Here is an 18,530-nt window from a genome sequence, read left to right as displayed (position 1 = left end):
TCAGATGAGGAAACAAAATCATTTACTTCCTAGATAGCCTGAAGGTGAATACATTTGCAGCCAATTTTCATTATTGGGTGAACTATTCATTTAATGCCCATGATTTGGCCTGTTGTTTGAGTGTCCTCATAATATTTAGCCTGTTATACTAAATATACTGTTTATAAATAATTTCACAATGCAGTTTACTGATAAACACATATATTTGGGCACAAAACAAGAGTGACCACAGGTCAGGCAGTAGGCTACAGATTTTGAGAATCTTAAAATATTTTCAGACAAAACACAAACAGACATAAAATGTAAAAAGCCACAAAGAAAGCAGATTTAAAACAAAGTTGCCAAGTAGCAAAGGCCAGGAAAACATTTTCGAAGGTATTACAATATAAAAATGTGTACATCAGTCTTTTCTTGAAGAGCTGATAATGTCTTTAAAATCTTACATGAAGTTTGACAATATATTATGTTTACATTACATACTTTAACAGTCCTCTTCTCTGAAAAGTGTGTGAACTCCTCTCTTTGGCAGCTTAGTAAAAGTCTCTAGCATTTCTCCTTCACTTCCCCATTTTGTGTAAATTTTCTCTTCCACAAAGTCACTGAACGTCCCAGATCTCACAGAGGAGTGGGGTGAACTTGTGGTCGCTCATGCGCCACGACTCCAGCACTTCAGCGTGGTGGTGGTTGAGGGAGCGAAGCTCAGTCAGACGACCGAGAAGCCGTGCAAAGTGCTGGGGTTCGTGGGGGTGCTGTAGTTTACAGACCTTCCTCAACACCTCCAACATTGGCTCCTGCAGACGCTCTACTGCCTCCTGGTCCTTTACATATGGTCTGTCTGTTGTTTAGATATAACAGATTCAGTCACATGAAACCAATTAGATTTCGTTATGGCCTTCTGAAGCATGAAACAATGACAAAAATGCGCTTTTCAGTTGTGACCTCCATTAATCATTAACCATATACCTTATTATTTGAACAGTTCAAACTGATTTCATAAAAACCAAAACTGGGTTTTAAATGGGATAAAATGTTTTCATCACACAATGCTTTAGCCTTGGTGAGCGTTAGAGACTTATGTATAAAATGTATAAAAAATAAAAATAAAATGATCCGCATTCTGAAATGTTAAAACATTAGGTGACAGATGGCAGCTCACCTGGTGAGAGGATTGTGATAGCAGTGAGGAGAGCATGTTCCTCTTGCATCATCTGTAGCTCCCCAATGCTTTTATAGAAGTTAAACATGGGTGTGATAAACTCTTCAGATATCCCTGTGGAGGAAATAAAGATTTTCATATAGATATAGTTATTTATTACCACCTGTAACCACTTTCGAAACATAATTCTTTGAAGCCAAGAGACCAAGGCACACATTTACATTCCAGCTATGATTTAAAGTTAAATGCCATGCCTTCTTTACTAGACTAAAGCTCACATTACATAATGCACTGTAATCTTACTTCCATAAATTCAGTTTGAGCTTCAATAAATAAATCTTATAGGCACCCGTCAAGTATTCAGTAGTAAAATGTCTTTGTTGAATGTTTGAAATGAAGTGTGTTTTTATAACTGGCCTATATTATTCTGAGGCCTCAGGGTGGCGGTGTTTCCTATTTTTAAAAGTGACTAGGAGTGTCCTATGAATTCACTAAATCACACAATTTCCTCTTTGAAAGAATCTTTCCATCCATTATATAAAATGTAGGCATATTGCATTTTAAATAATGCTCTTTTTAATCTACTTTCATCTTGTTGCCTCAGGGAAAAAAAAAATCTAAACCTCCTTAAAACTAGAATAAATTAAGCAAAATTGTGAAAGATTGTTTTTTTTTTCATGAATTTGCCAGTGATGTGAGAAAATGTATTTAAAATACACTTTTAAAGAACACTGTTCATATCTTGCACAAGTAAATTCATCTTTTTTAGGGAACAGATATATTCTCACTGGACAAAAATGAGAAACGAGACAAAATATATCTTAAGAAGATGATTTTGCTGTGTATTCACTGTCTGCTTTGGAAGAGACTTTCTGAAAGTCCCTCAGTGTGCAATGGTAGATCATCAGGGGTCGTGACCTTCTTGCTTTCTATTGTCTGTTAGGTCAGAGCTGATCTGATTCTGGCCTCGGATCCCCACAGCTGTTGCGTTTCCACATTCAGTGGAAATCCCAGTAACAGCAGTTCATTTGAAGCCTGTCTTTGAAGGGCTTTCCTGTTTTGTGTGAGGCCTTTGTCTTTATCATTATCATTGATATAATTATCATACTTTACTGGCTATGTGAGCTGAGAGCTCTTTTCTGATGTAAAGCATTCGGTGTGAAGAGCCATAAGGGTTTGGTTTACAGACCGACCAATCAGGGAATCCCTCAGTGGGAGATGACACACTGAAGACATCAGTAGGGAAAATTTCTTAGCTCAGCTTACCATAATGTTTATATGAAAGAAAAACATTGCCACTAGAGTGGAAAAAACTCTTCAAAAACTCAGTATATAGGTACAAACAGTCACCACCACTGATAGAGAGAATGATTGCAGCATGTGGACTCCGTTCACAGTTTCATTAATTTCCCTTCAGATGAAAGGATAACCTTTGTCATAACTTTCCAAAAAAAGAAGGGAGCAAAAAAAAATAACTGAAAAACAGACACATCACGAAGGCTTCATGCCAGAGTAATGTCAGAGGTGCTGAGAGCCAGAGAGTGGGACAATAGGCCTCTCGATGTTTAGATAGAGAACAATAGCCTCTTTAGACAGTGTGTCTATTTCTCCCACACTGGCCTTTTGCGTGAATATTCCCGAGCCCATACTGCAGAGAAGAAGAGTGATGGACTCAAACAGTCTGCATTTATCTGCCTGTTTAGAAATATTACTGACTGGATGGTCCGTCACGGCTTTTCAAATATTGAGAGGCTGAAAGCAATTTTGAAATAAAGGTGATTCAGTGTGCACCGTAGGAGGGCTGTATTGCGATGCTTTTAAGAGACCGAATTGATCATGCATCCTTCTTTAACCACATCTCTTCTACAAAAAAGATGTCATAAAGCAAAAGCAGAAGATATAATATTGTCCAGCTATATGAGGGCTTTCCTCTTTGTGCTGTTCCTGGCAGTCATCCAGTGCTTAGACTTCTGTGAAACCGAAACTAGTTGGACTTTAGTGTCCTTTTACTCATGTAATGTACACCACGGGATTTTCAAGATGGCAAATTTCCTGTCGTTATTTAGGGCGGACACATACATTATTAATGTAACGTGCCTAGTGAACTTTATGGACTTTGTTCTGGGCTCTGAGGATCTCAACAAGTATGTGGCATACAAGATTGAAACCCAATCCCAGAGCCATCATTCATTTGAACGTGCCATAAAAGCAGATAAAGGTCATGAGTCGCGCTGTAAATTATGCTGCAATCCAAATAATGAACTCACCACTCTGTCTGATCCTGTCTTCTAGTACCTCTGTGTGTCCGTTGGGCAGCTTCTTGGAGAAGACCTGGGCTGAACGCAGAAACATTGCCTCTACGGCAGAACCTTTTAATAAAGCGATCTGATCTTCATGATCCAGAGATTGAAAACCTGCTCAGAATACAAGAACCCCGGTAAGCATGTTTGGACTGGAGGACTGGAGTTAGTGCATTCTCCTCTTCACATCACTGTCATATAAAAAGTGTCACATGACCATTTCTTGAACTTATGTGATTTAATTGTATTTTATTTTTAAACAAGTGGTATTGAAATTGCAATAGAAATAGCTAATCTAGAATTTGAAAAACATTACCTGGTATATTTTTTGTGAACTCAACCAGCACCTGAACATGACTAGTAGCCATTTCAGTCAGTAGAAGGAAGTTTTCTTCTGCGTTAAATTGTTCTTGTAGCTTTGGACAGGATAGAAGGAGGAAAAATCATGCAAATAAGCCACTGTTTTGTGACATTGGGGTGGTGATAACCTCAGTTATGTAATGATTTAACAGCGATAAGAACAGGCCAAGTTGTAAATTGACTTTCAACAGTAGTATTTGGATGTTTTGTGTATTAAAGAATCATAAAAAGTAAAATAAGATTTAAAAGTTTTTTTGGTTTTTTTTTTGAGAAGACATACCAGTTTTCTCGCCATATCCTGAGGGATGCGATGTTTGTTGTGAGCGTCAACTACATAACTTATTAAAGCCTGCTGGTCTTGGCTCAGTTCTATATTCTCCTGAAATGAGAAAATGTGCCAAAAATCATACATTTATAAAACTGGATTTGGAGGCATTTGGATCATGGACCATCCAGCTATGTGGAATAAGAAATAAAGATTAGTGGTGTAATTCTTTCATAACTAGACAACTTTTGATCCTGCACAGCAATTTTACAACCTTCTTCATAAAATAATCTTTTAAAAGTAACCGTATATGTGAGCAAAAGTGAGAAGAACAATGGTAAAGAGAATCGAGGTTGACCTTTAAACTTTGATAGCACTTAAATAAAAAGTTAGTTTGCAATTATGCCTGAAACATTATACGTTAGCACAGCGCCATGAAAACTGAAAAACTGAACATTAAAAAAAAAAAAAAATTACAGTATTTTTGTTTGTTTTGAAAGTGGAGATTTTCTAGAAAATTATAATAATCAGCCAATTAGACAGCACCTGTGTTCTTACCTTGGAGGGTTTAGTGGTAGATACAACTTGTTTAGCATCTCGACTGTCACCAACATCATCCCCTGTACTTTCGTCAGATGAGGCCTTGGTGTTTTTCCTCAGCCTTTTGGATTTGCACTGAATTTCAGTTAACAAGCCTGAGGATGCAAATACATATTGGACAGATTGACTATTTAAATGCAAACTATTTTTCTATAAGGTTTACTGTATGCACAACATATTTTGGACTCTGTTTTGTGCTACAAGAATTAGTATTGGAAACAATAAAATTGTTATATTTTATCTCTTTCAGCAATATAGAAGTAAATCTCAATACATTATTCATGAGCAACAGAAGCTTAGAAAATACAGCTTCTTCCTTTCTTCCACAGTCTAATCTCAAGTAAATCAATATTATTTGAACACAAACCATCTGATATAATTTATTGCCCCCCCAAAAAACAGCTAGTTACATTCTCGTTGAAAAATAAATTAAGTATTTTTTTTTACTATTCCAGTTAATAACTTTTATTGAAAACTGCTGTTCTAGAGTTTATAGTGTCTCATCTGATTTCACAATATGCGTGACTCTCGGGTTATATTAGTTGAACAGGAATACGTTTTACAATGTTTGCAGTGTTCTTACTCACACTCTGCCAGCATGCCCATCTCTTTGCATTTCCTGAGTCGACACTCTTGGCATTTCCTGCGCATGTACATGTCCATCTCACAGTTTCCTCCACTCTTGCATTTATATACAGCATTCTTTGTGATGCTTCTTCTGAAGAAACCTGGAAGGAATAGCACAGCATCAACAACCGAATAACTGAAAATGTTCAAAATGCCACACATTTCACATATAGTACACTATAATGTTCCAGCGGGATCCAGATTTTTGATAGAATGTCATGTAGTGACCCAACACAGAAAAAACTGCTAAAGCTAAAAGTGACAAAACATAGAAATGTATTAATATTACCACGAACTGCAAAGCCCAAACAGTATGCATTTCTAACATAGGTTACACAGAAAAACATTAAAAAAAATGTCTCTTGAATTTAGTTGCATTTTATGTAGCCTAGGTCAACCCAACCTACCCCCCCCCCCCCCCCCCCCAACTGTTTCACATTATTAATCGTTTTACGTGGATCAAATTTGCATTTTATTATTGACATTTAGCTTTGTTTTTTTTTTTTGCACTGTCATTTAGCATTGCACCCTTATCAGAACAGCCATTTTTGTGAGTGACACAGAGAGTGGCAGATCAGATGGCAAGAATAGACATTATAGGCATTCAGGAGCAGATTTCATTGCTTAATTATTTTCTCCATAACCATTCAAATTCAAATTGCTTTATTTGCATGACTTACTTTGTAGGTACAGTATTGCCAAAGCATTACAGGGATTATAATCAAACTATTCTCTAATTCTGAAAACCATAATAAAGAAAAATAGAAGCAACTGTGGCCACCATACAAGTCTAAACTATTAGGAGAAACAAGAAGGCCACTTTGTAAACACAGATCAAGGAATAGGTTCATTGCAGCCCATGTAACATATGGTGTAATGTTTAAGACATTACGTTCTGTACTGTAATACTGATACCCTTGGATGCTTGATTTTCAGTTCTAGGCAGCAGACAAACATGTGCAGTTGTTTTTGGAACAGGTAATTATTCCAGCATGAGCACAATGACACACATTAACTTTGCATGGTGGCATGTGGCTCTGGTTGCCTACATCATTATTCAGCAGAAAGCTGAGAGGGAACCCAATCCAAACTGAACGTGAAGGAGCACCGAACCCAGCCAAGTCTGTGGGACTTGGGACACATAGCCCAGCATCTTTCCTTTGGACATTGTCCATGCACAGGTGGAATTACACTTACAGTCATTCAGCCAATGATTTTCCAATGAGCTAAATTTGACGCATGGGATTCCATGTCAATAATTACGTCCTTCATAAGCTATGTAGCCATGGATACAATGTAAGACCAGGCACACTATGAGATCTATGAAAGTTCAAGGGTGAACAAAGAGTTCACAGAACAAAGATGCAGCTTTAAATTGTTATTATATATATATATATATATATATATATATATATATATATATATATATATATATATATATATATATATATATATATATATATATATATATGACTTTGAATGTCTTATTAGACCTGTTATATATGCAATCCAATAATTTGCTAAAAATGTACAACACCAAAACAAAATTTTAACACATTTCAACATTTAATTTGCTATTTTTATACTATTTTAACTATATATGTTGTCATATAAACTTTTCAGGAAGTATACTGATCTTACATATATAGTTGTAAACTCTATCTGTTTGATTCACTAAAAAGACTCATTAGTGAAATTTGTTTGGGAATCAGACTCTCCTTACAAAAATAAGCTTTTTTTTTAAGTGTGCTATTAGTATACTTCTATACAAATGTGCTTTATTGTACTTCTCAGAAATATACTTAAAATTACATTTAAGTATACTAGACTTAGGCCATGTTCACACGTACATGAGTATTTTTATAAACTGAGTTTTTCCTTTTTCTGTTTAAAAAAAAAAATCTCTGTCCACATGAAAACGTGACGTTGGCCAATCAGAAGCCTGGAAATGTTTCCAGTAGGCTGGCTCCAACGTCACAAGCCAAAAACACAAGTTTTGCAGATAACACTGCAACCAGAGTTCTTGCAAGACTTTATCCTGGCAGGCGTTTTCAAAAATGTTCGGTTTCAGTGACCTGGTGATGCATTCCGTGTGGACGAATGGCCAAACTGCATAGAAAAAGCTGTATTTTTTTAAATAACCACGTTCGTGTTGAAAGGGACTTATTTATATTTACTTATACTTAGGGCCCTATTTTAACGATCTGAAACGCAAGTGTCAAAGCGCGAAGCGCAAGTAAGTTTGTGGGCGGGTCTCGGCGCTGTTGCTATTTTCCCGGCGGGATAAATGGCTCTTGCGCCCGGCGCAAATCTAAAATGGGTTGGTCTGAAGTAGCTTCATTATTCATAGGTGTGGTTTGGGCGTAACGTGAAATAAACCAATCAGAGCGTCATCCAACATTCCCTTTAAAAGCAGGTGCGCAAGTTCCATTATGGATTGCTATTATTATGGCGTATTTACCAGGCGCACGCCAGGAGCGGTTCACAGCCGAGGAGACTGATGTTCTTGTAAGAGCAATGAAAGACAGAGAAGTTGTGTTGTATGAGGATGGGAGAAACCCACCCAAAATAGCGTCGGTTAAACAGTCGTGGGAGGAAATAGCCACAATTGTTTCATCGATTTTTTTTTTTTCCTGGTTCTTGACGGACAAACCAATTTGTCAGATGTCCTTAAATACATGACCTCAAACAGGTCTGATCCTTAATTACTACAATTAGCCTGAATAATTTGTAAGCTAGATTTATGCCTATTTTTTCACATCTTCGTGGCACACCACAATGATTTCCGTCATCTCATGTGTTAATATTTTTTTTTAAGTGTAACAATTTATGATTTGCAAAAATAACTGTTGCATCTGTGTAGATTACATGAGCAAAGTGTATGCGCGTTGTGCACGCTATACATTATGGTCAAGCATGCGCCCTTAAAATAGCATAATGAACAACGCGCAACGCGCCACTGACTTTAGACTAGGTTTTTTCTGGTCAGTGGCGCAATTGTTTAATGGTACAGCAAAATAGCACCAGGGATTGTTTGCGCCGGAACACGCCTCCTTTTTTGCGCTGAACCGCCCAGGGAGCGCAAGTTCATTCACTAGTTTAGCGACGTGCTTCTGTGGAGGGAAAAGCGCGCTTTGCGCGGGTGCAAAATAGGAATGACACATGCGTCGGTGTACAAAGTCAATTGCGCTGGGTGCAAGATAGGGCCCTTAGTCTATATATTTGAGCGTAGGTTTATAATCCCCAGGTTTAGAACAAAAAGACACAAAAACAGTTTTGTTCCTGCAGCCATTACTTTGAGGAATAGGTTATAGCTTATAGTGTACTTGGTTTTTATGTATTTTTTGTATGTGGAGACTACTGAAATTAATTATAATTATTATTATTATTGTTATTATTAATATTAATACATATATATATATATATATATTTTGTTTCTCTCTCTCTTCGTTTTTATGTATGTATTATTTATTCTGGACCGATAATAACTTTTTGATGCTGTAGTTTTTGATTATGTGTGATATGTGGTCTGTTTCATATGTGTGTATGAGGACTCTACTGCAAACTAAATCTACCTTCGGGTATAAATAAAGGAACTTGAACTTGAACTTGAACTTGAGCTATACTTGTGCTCTGGGAATCCGTGTTTTCATTGTTATACTGTAGGGGGCGCTATTACTCATCTAGTGTAAAGAATTTCCAAAGAAGAAACCGAAACACAGATGCTTCCACTTGTAATCTAACATGATCATAAGACATAAAACATCAACAAAACTGTGTAACGTTATGGAATGAAATGTCGACCTACGCAGAGCTTTTTATTCTTTATTTTGATGTTTTGTATGTTCAGATATTTATATAACAAAATGGATAATGATTAATACCTAAATAGGGACATAGCAATACTTAAAGTGTGATGTAAAGTTCACTTAAAGAAAATATAAGACTATACTAGAAAATACTTACAACATAAAGTATACTTTAAAATATACTTGAACTTTACTTAAGTATACTTAATGAAATAAACTTGAAGTAAACTTCTTTTTTGGTAAGGATGCACGGATTGCGCTGTATTTTTTAATTCACTAAAAAGAGCTGACTCATTAGAGTCAACTATTCGTGAATCATGCTACAATGGTCGCATTGTATGGATTTGATTCACTACAAGGAAGTGCTCTTAAAATATATTTGTTTGGGAATCAGTCTGCACTGTTCAATCTGTATGAATTTTTTAATTCACTGAAAGCATTCAACAAATTAGATTCATTGTCATGCTGTATGATTCAGTAAAATATCCACAAAGATTAATTTCTTATGTAAATCAACTACTGGTCATTCTGTAAGGTTTTGATTCCCAAAAAGAATCAGCTTATAAGATTCATTGTTGAATTCGTTGAATTTTTTTTTTTTTTTTTTTTTTACAGAACAGATTCTGTTCCTGACCCTACTAAAACCTTGTTCAGAAATACATGTTTTCATGACTGAAAAATACTGTAAATTATGGGATTCACCTTTACATCCTTCACATGTGAGCGCATTGTAGTGATACCCTGATGCTTTATCTCCACAGACCACACACAGTTCCTCGCCTTTGCTCCTTCCAGGGTGGGCTGCGTGTCTGGACCTTTTACACACAGTTGGGACAACAGGGCAAGACTCATCCAGCTCATTATCAAAGCCCCCCTCCAACGGTCCTTTCCTCATCTCAAACACGGCGGAGGGAGAGTACCACTCCTCCCCACTGTACTGTGGGTAGCAATGCTGACTGGAGTAGAATGATGGTGATGACATGGAGGGCTCCACTGAGGTGTACTGCATGCTGGGATAGCTGGTGAAGGGCATGACTTCCTGGTCCTGTAGCAAAGGACTGGTATGCTCTGCCAGAATATCTGAGGAGAAGATGGCAGGAGTGAGCAGAGCATGTCAGTTTACATGTGTCATGGAGATGCAAAGCTCAAGTTCACCTTACTGTTAGCCCAGCACGTTGTGCTAATAGGTCTTATGCCAACACAACAATTAGAGATACTACAACACGCTAAGGTACTGTTACCTTGCAGACATCATCAGGGCCATTAAGATCTCCAATACCTCATTAGTGAGTATTAAAATCCATCTAGGAACATAAGCAGCCCCTGTCAAACTAGTAGCAGTGGACTGTATGAAATGTACATAATACAGAAGTCGAACACACCCAGAAATAATAAAAAAGAAATCATTAACCAAGGACACTCTGGATTTACACAATACTACTGTCTGAGGGAGTTTTGTACAGTTTAGATTTGACTGTAATTTGACTAAAGAGTGGGAGGTAGGTTTAAAAGACATTCACTTACTGTTTTTGTCTCTATTATTTACAAGGCCAAAAACAAACTTTTACACAAGTACACAAATGCATACTTAAGTGCTTGGTCATGGTGTTGATCTGTACTCCAGGGGGCACTATACTTGACTTTAAATACCCATGGTGTTAAAGTATAAAAATGCAAATTCATCTATTTTTTTCTAAATGCATCTTATAGATCTTTCTGTAAATGACTCATCAATGCTTGATCTTTTTTTTTTTATTTTGAGCTCGTTATTTTTTATCGAAATGTCATAACTCGGTCTTCCAGTGAAACAACCAACTTCTCTTTAATGAAGTAAGATTAAGAGCTAGTTTTCACATAAGCCCCGCCCCTTTCTTACAATTTAGACCTTTTTTTATTTTCTATTTAGAATTTTTTTTAGTGTAATTTCTCTCGGATGTACAGAATATGGAAGAAAAGATCTGTTGCTACTTCTGTTACATTGCGATCTGTTTGTTCCTATAAACTTGTTGACTTGCAACTTGCTTAGCAACATTGTTTGTCCACATTGACATTAGTTGACGTAAAAGAGAAAACTGACCATAAAAGAAAACTCTTTGCTCTAATATCCACTACAGCACCTCTTGTGGCAATGCTGAGAACTTAACTTGCACTTTCTGTTACGTATTGGATTATAAACTATGTTCTGACCTATTTTAGAATGCAGTGGCATTGGAAATAAACTTAGAATACCTAAAAGTGACAAAAAATTTTATATATTTTGATATTATGCTATTTGCATGTTTCAAGCCAAACTCCATCAGGCCATGCACACTTTTCCCCCTTGTGTTCATGATTAACAATTATGAAAAAACTAATGTAGTCCATTTGTTAACAGTGACAACTTTTTCAGAACTGTGAAAGACTCATTGATATCTCATTGGCAATTCAATAACTTTAAAGTAAAAATATGTTTACATTTCTACTGTATCTATACTAAATTTAATCAATAACACATACTAAAATATACAGACTGTTTCAGTATCATGAGATGGTACTGACCTGAAGCCTTCTCCTGAACCATGGCCATTTCAGTGCGACCCAGTAAGGGTACAGATGATCATTAGCTGTATTGATTCCTAAACATCCAGCTGTATCTTCAATGCCTCAGCCTGTGTCTATGTATCTCTTTTCACAAAGTATGCTTCCTGAACACCTTCATACTTCATACATAAATGCTAGTGTGAACAAAGGTTGCTATAGTTGCTCATTAACCTGACAGTCACAACTCCCTGTCTCATTACAGGATGTTTTATAAATGTCATCTAGGACAAAACATGCCGACACGTGGTTGTAAAATTAAAGGTGACAGTTTTACTTTTTTGCTTCTGCTAATGAGATTTAAAAAAAAAAAAAGTATATAGTTTATATCATAGTTTCTGACTCATAGTCTTATATCATCACCCACCATGACAAAATATAATTAGCATAACATAAGAAAGAAATGAATGTGATTTCAAATATACTCACCAAAAAAGTGTGAGCTCTCTGATAGGGGGAACACATCACTGGGTGGGATCTGTAAAGGTCCCACCACATTGACGTCATGGCCCACCCACTCATTCATTCAGAAGCCTGTGTGTTGAGTCTTACTGCCCAAAGATCCCTCAGTCCAGAATGGAAGTGAATGATAGGGATAATCCTGTGTTTTCAAGACAATAACAAATGGAGGAAGTGGTGTCTTTTACTTACAAATAGGCAGTTTTTATGGAACAATATGGTAATGACACAATACAGTAAAAAATGTTCCTTAAATTGTTACACTTTGATTTAAGTACTGCTTCTCAGAAAAAGAAAAAAAAAATTAACAAGTGAACTTTTATACTACAGCAATATCATTCCGGTTCAATTTAGATTTCCTTGAGATTAGGAGGACAAGGTCCTGAAGTCATGTCATAAATCTAGAACATAGCATTCTAACCAATTATTGTGTGTTTTTTTTTTTTTTTAACTATGAAATGCTATAGATGATAGCAGTTACCTTTGCTCCAGTCAAAACTCTAGCCGTTTCTTTCCATACACTATAAAGTCTGGCATTAGATTTCATGATGTCTCCTTTTTCCATTTTTTTCAAACACCTAAAGTCTCCTTTTAGATAATTCAAACTGTTTAGATATTATGCCACGATATTTCATCCAGTAATCTGAGATGTATTGTTTCTGTACATGCCAGTTTAGACCAAGCAAGCTCTTTAGTTTTAGTTTCTGAAACCTAACCGGTATGGAGGGAGCTTGTCTATATCATTCTGTGCTAAAATGAAGTCTAATGTCAAATTACTTCAACAACACCAGAACATTAAATAAGGTTTTAATTACTTCAGCTTTGGCACAGTGAAACTGGGTTTTAATTGCTTTACTTCACAGCACTAATACTTTAAGAAACCATATATTACACACAATGAACTTTTTCCAGGAAATAAAACATAATGGATGTGTTTTTGGTATAGGCTGCAGTCCGTTATGTTTTATAATGTGTTTTCCCTACTCATGCACATATCATATAAATTAAGTGAAGCCTCATCAATGGCATGTTTATATATATATGGAACGTTTTATTTAATCACCCACATATATGATTCATTTTCATTTAATTCACCACAAAAACAAACTGAATTATTCATTTTCAGATTATTATGCATTCATGGAAGGTTTGTTCTTAAAAGTTCATATATTAGTCCTCAGCATCCATGTGTCTCCTTTTCTGTTCCTGAACACCTTCATACTTCTATTAACATATTTACTGACAAAACTGATATAAAAATTATAATTAAACTTTATCTGAGTACTTGTGCACAATACACATTTCTTATTATTAAGCCTAAAATGTGTTTTAAAGTATCTTCTGATGAAGATTTTGTGATCTTTGAATAATATTGGTCTTTAAATGCAACATATTTATAGTCTACTGTACCTGAAGTATACCTGCAATAGTTCCACTTTAGCACAATCAATCATACAGTACTTCAGAATTTCTTTAGCTGGACATCAGTACTACTTCTGCACAATTAAAGTGCATTAAGTACAATATTAGTCGTTTCAGTTTAGCAGACTTTTTTTAGTATACTAAATGTACAATTGCATTACATTATTTGAAACAGTATAAAGCAATTCTAGCAACAGCAGCAATGCTCTCTTTCTATCAACAACGCAGTTTAAGACATTCCCACCTTAATCATAAATAATACAGGAGGAAACACCGGTTCTTTTAAGAAAAGTCACAGTGTTGTGATTAAGGATATGTTAGACCTCAGTGTTATGAACTACTATGAAACCAGGTCTCAGTTGTTAGCGATATTGATTGATACATTCAGTCACAACAACAAGATTCCCTTATAAGACTTTTTCTATAATTAGTACAGCCCCTATAATTTCCCATGAGCCTAAATGCTAGTACACACGAGGGTCCCAGAACATAGCGCCATTCCAAATCAATAAGTCTCACACCTGCCCTGATCACCAACAGTAATAAAAAAAATGATTTATTTTAGTAACGTATTAGAAATATAATTTCTTACCTATTACTCTAACAGACGCTGCACACTCTTGGACTGGTCTTGATATTTGAAGCCATCAGTATTAGGAAAACTGACATCAAGCAGAGTCCGTGCAGCAACTAGACAGTTCTCTGAGTGGATGGGGTCATTGGGAAACGGGACAGTGGTTATAATTAAACTATCTATCTGTTTCTCTTCATGAGAACTAGCCATCCCTCCCTCTCACATCAGCTCCAAACTTTAGCTTACAGGCCTACAAATGCAGCATTACCTCCTTAGTAAGAGATATCAGTACAGCACACCCTTCTTCCCAATGCATTCCCCAAAGATGCACACACACATACCCTAAAACTCATGTAAACATATTATTACTCAATGATGCTAGTCTCTCGTGTGATTTAAAGCGTTTGGACAGAAATACACCAGCTCTGCTTTAGCTCATCACTTGAAAACTTTGATATCTGATACTTGTCTTTGAATAATGAGCTTGATCTTTGTTAGTTTAGTTCAAAAATTATTGCTTTTTGGTTACAGTACATATGTGGGATATTAGTGTGTTTAATGTGGAGCTGAAAAGAAATGGACCTTCTTCAGGGTCTGATTAATTGCCCAATAATCAGTTCCTGCAACCTGGCTCATGTTGTTATAAACGGGGATGATGACACATTTTGCAACACATGGCAGGCTGACATTAGTGGCAGTTCCTAGAATTAAGCTTTAAATTATCTGTTGCATAGAGTGCTACTTAAAGAAACTGCCCAAAATAAACAGTTAAAAGATATGATTGTCTCATTTGTGTTCCTAACTTTGAAATTGTAAGAGTATGTTATTTTAGATAAAAGCGTTTTAAAATCTTTCATTCGGTAAAGGATTTTTAGTAATACTTCATGATTGTTATAGTAATATATAAATATTTATAAAAATGTAATAACACAACTATAATACTTGTTCATTCTCTAATGAATTGTTATTTTTTGGGGGGGAGGGGGTAGAACTGGCAATCGTAAAATGTTTTGCACTTTTTGTGCTATGTGGGATCCCTCCTAAATAAATAAAAACAAAAATGACAAAAGCATATTTTTAATCACTGAAAAAAAAAAAAACTTAAATAAAATTTAATTTAAATATCTAGATGAATAAACCTAAGAACATTATTAATTCTAGAAATGTTGCCTTGGTTACTAAATACTTTGTTTTTTAATATATATAATATTTTATTACTATTTGGATACATAGGCAAAAACTGAAGTAACTATCTAAATGTAGTATTAAAAATATTGACAAATAATTTAATTTAAACTGAATATATAAAAATAAAAGCTAATTACTATATTTCAATATAATACAAAAAATGTATGTGTAAAAACACGTCACGTCACATCACAATAACTGATACTAATAATATCAACTCTTGTACCTATCGAGGAAAAACACACACCTTAATTAAATATTTAAAATTTTTATAACTGAATACAAATGATTGGTAACAGACTTAAAAAAAGTACTGAATTGAACATTGCATGTTTAATTTGTTTGTTTACAGAACCCCTGCCATTTCCTCCTCTAAACAGTAGCCTAGTTTAATTTTGTTGAAAAAATGAATACAACACTATAAGAAGGTTTTTGCAAAGTTAAAGATTATTGGAGTACAGTTTACACGTAAATACTTTTTCAGTCAGTCTGCTTCAGATTTTCATGTCAAATTCAGTTTTACTTGCTGTTTCTTTGTAATCATTTGTGAAATTTCACTCACAATTTCTGAGTGAAAATAGTTTCAAAATCCTACACCATTTTTTCCCCAACGTAAAAATGCATAGATGATATAATGTATTCTCTATGCCATGACATTTACATGAGTCACACCCCACTTAAAAGATGTAATTTGACCAAAACATGATGAAGACCAGCGTCTCATTGCAGATGTATCTAAACAAGCTCTTAATCATTTACCGGCTGTTGCTCCATCCACAAAGGGCCCTTCTGAGAGTCAACATACAGCACTCTGAAATAAACAAAACCTTTGCCGTAGGCTGGCGGCTGTTTGTGGAGCAGACATGCTGAGTTTGGAGGGTGGGGGAGGTATGGATGGCCTTGTGAGAAGGACACGTTCATGGCTCCATTAAAAAACTATTATCAAACACTTCAGCTATTTTGTGGGTCACACAGCACTACAGTATGTGCATTTTTTAAAAGGACATCCATTATTTGTTTACGAAATGTCATAATGCAATATATTTTACCATCATAGTGAGGTGTAAGTGTCCACTGCTTAGTCTTTCTCTATGTGGTTTGATAAACCCAAGCCAAAGCAAATTAAAAGGTCTGAAATCTAAAACATTCTGAGTAATTACAGATGAAACATTGCATTTCAGAGAAGCTCATGGAGAGTTGCTGTCACCTGAAGCCCCTTTTCTTTGACATCTAGTAGTTAACCTTAAATAAAAAGTGCTTACTGTTTTAGAACCACACATCAAATCATAAAAGCGAGATGTAGAGATAAGACCATCAAACAGTAGTACAAACTGGTAAGAGGCTTCATATCAGCATGTTTAACATGAGCTGTCAAGGACTGTGGCACAAAAAATGCCATTACACAAGGTCTACAACCAACTCGAGGGGCTGAATAAGAACTACACAAAGTTTATGCTTGATTATGTTGGCACTGGAGTGTACATTTTATGATGGCAATAACATTAAATGTTCTTTTTAAACTGGATAAAATAAAATTTGAGGATCGTTAAATATATATATTTTTTTTAATAAAAAAATGGCAACCCATCAGGGTCATTTAGTGTGAGTAAAACTGATTTAAAAAAAAATAATTCCTTAAAATAAAAAGGGGGGGGAAAAATTAATATTCTTAATATTTTAGATTCAATTTGACTTATCCTAAACAAAAAATCGAAATGTTGCCTTGCGTGACAACTAATCGAAATAAGTGAAAGTTACTAATTGGAAAGAAAAATAAAAATAAAATATATAACTGAACTAAAACCTGCACTAAATATTTATTAATCTTAAATAGTAATATTAAATAAATTAACAAATAAAACTAATAAAAATTTCAAAAAGCACAAAAAAGACTAAACAGTTTATTAAAAGTAAAACACAACTGAAAAATAAAACAATAAAAGATAATTCAAAATATTATTAAACTAGTATAGTAATAAAACAACTCAGCCCGTCAGGTTTGTATATTTAGCAGTATAATAATATTTAAATAATAATATCATTGTTTTTTTAAGAATATATGATTATTATAATATTTGTATTATTATTATATTTTGTTAATATTTAACTGGACCGATTGTAAAGTGAATTTCTCTTCTTTTTTCTTTCTTTTTTTTACTTTTTTTTTATGAAAACTGTTTCAGTTTTCTGTGACAAAGTGTTTGTGTTCATTTCAATGTCGTGCCCAATAAAGAGAATATTTGTTGCCAAGTAGTTCACAAAGCTTTGGGTGGTCTGGCTAATTTGTGGTACATTGTAAAATGCAGCTGTGAACATAGAATAGCGATAACGTGAGGGATGTTTACTCATAACTGACAGAAACCAGGAGATTTCTGTCAACAGCTCCCATAATAGACAAAGTGAGCCAATTTAAGCATTCCAGCATAAACTGCATCTATTCTCTTCTGAGAAAGAACATCTCGTGAGTCAGAAGTCTCAGTTACATCTACTTCGATTTCATTTGTTCCACACTCTACTCATTAATAGTGTAAGATGCTATTTAAACAGAAGAGCAGCCACTGCTGTAATCTAATGTATGTGCCAGAGAGATCAATTATGCATGTTATCTGAGCTATATTAAAACTCTACTATGTCAGCAATATTGTTATCACATATAAATGTTTAAGTAAAAGATCAAATGAAAGATTTTTTATTATTATTATTCTCCTCCAAATAAACATTTAAAGAGACATAAGTTACAGGTAAGGTGCACATTTCAAACAATCATCTTGACATCCATGTAAGCAAGGAAGAAGAAAAAATCAGGCACATTGTGGATTGTTTTTTATGATATCCATATTCAATTTTATAAGTACTTAAATGGTTAATTTATACATATCCAACCAAATAGAAACTCCATACGACCTTCTCTACATACACATATGTAAACGATAAATTAACTATGAGATATTAATGGTGGACAAACTGCATTTTTCAAAGGCATTCCACTAAATACATATCCCTTTTCAGACCAATATTAATTTCATGATAAAACTATATTTTCTGAGATGTGTTAAAGCAAGAGGTTTGTGGAGGCTGCACAACTGCATGCAAGAAAAGCCATGGAGGCATTGAAAATGTTTCTGACTCTTTAACCTGCACTATACGCCTGCTTTCTTTGCATAGCTGACAACAATCAAAACATAAAATCATA

At 35.0% G+C, this 18,530-nt stretch overlaps 1 protein-coding gene across 3 annotated transcripts; it reads right to left on the bottom strand.

Annotated features, from left to right (window-relative positions):
- Positions 1–327: 327 nt before the first annotated feature.
- On the bottom strand, positions 328–14,204 carry LOC113083578 (bile acid receptor-like). 3 transcript variants are annotated; one of them, XM_026254631.1, is made up of 10 exons: positions 14,168–14,204; positions 12,124–12,295; positions 9,820–10,197; positions 5,269–5,409; positions 4,640–4,776; positions 4,097–4,195; positions 3,773–3,872; positions 3,424–3,570; positions 1,157–1,270; positions 328–835 (listed from the first exon to the last, which is right to left on the bottom strand). In XM_026254631.1, the coding sequence occupies exons 2-10, from the start codon at positions 12,218–12,220 to the stop codon at positions 597–599; spliced, it is 1,452 nt and encodes a 483-aa protein (XP_026110416.1). In that variant the 5' UTR covers positions 12,221–12,295; positions 14,168–14,204; the 3' UTR covers positions 328–596. The 3 variants fall into 3 exon arrangements, with proteins under 3 accessions (XP_026110416.1, XP_026110417.1, XP_026110418.1); XM_026254632.1 differs by lacking the exons at positions 12,124–12,295; positions 14,168–14,204 and adding an exon at positions 11,656–11,893 and having other exon boundaries at positions 329–835; XM_026254633.1 differs by lacking the exons at positions 12,124–12,295; positions 14,168–14,204 and adding an exon at positions 10,359–10,621 and having other exon boundaries at positions 329–835.
- Positions 14,205–18,530: the final 4,326 nt, after the last annotated feature.

Source organism: Carassius auratus, unplaced genomic scaffold (assembly GCF_003368295.1).
Source record: "Carassius auratus strain Wakin unplaced genomic scaffold, ASM336829v1 scaf_tig00038911, whole genome shotgun sequence".
Lineage (NCBI taxonomy): Eukaryota > Metazoa > Chordata > Actinopteri > Cypriniformes > Cyprinidae > Carassius > Carassius auratus.
This window is presented reverse-complemented; position numbering and strand designations above follow the sequence as displayed.

Coding starts and splice junctions, on each gene's coding strand:
- LOC113083578 (XM_026254631.1), bottom strand. CDS start 12,220: ATGAATGAGTGGGTGGGCCATGACGTCAATGTGGTGGGACCTTTACAG. Junction 10,198..12,123: donor AGAGAGCTCACACTTTTTTG/GTGAGTATATTT, acceptor TCTTCTCCTCAG/ATATTCTGGCAGAGCATACC. Junction 836..1,156: donor TATCACAATCCTCTCACCAG/GTGAGCTGCCAT, acceptor TCTAAACAACAG/ACAGACCATATGTAAAGGAC.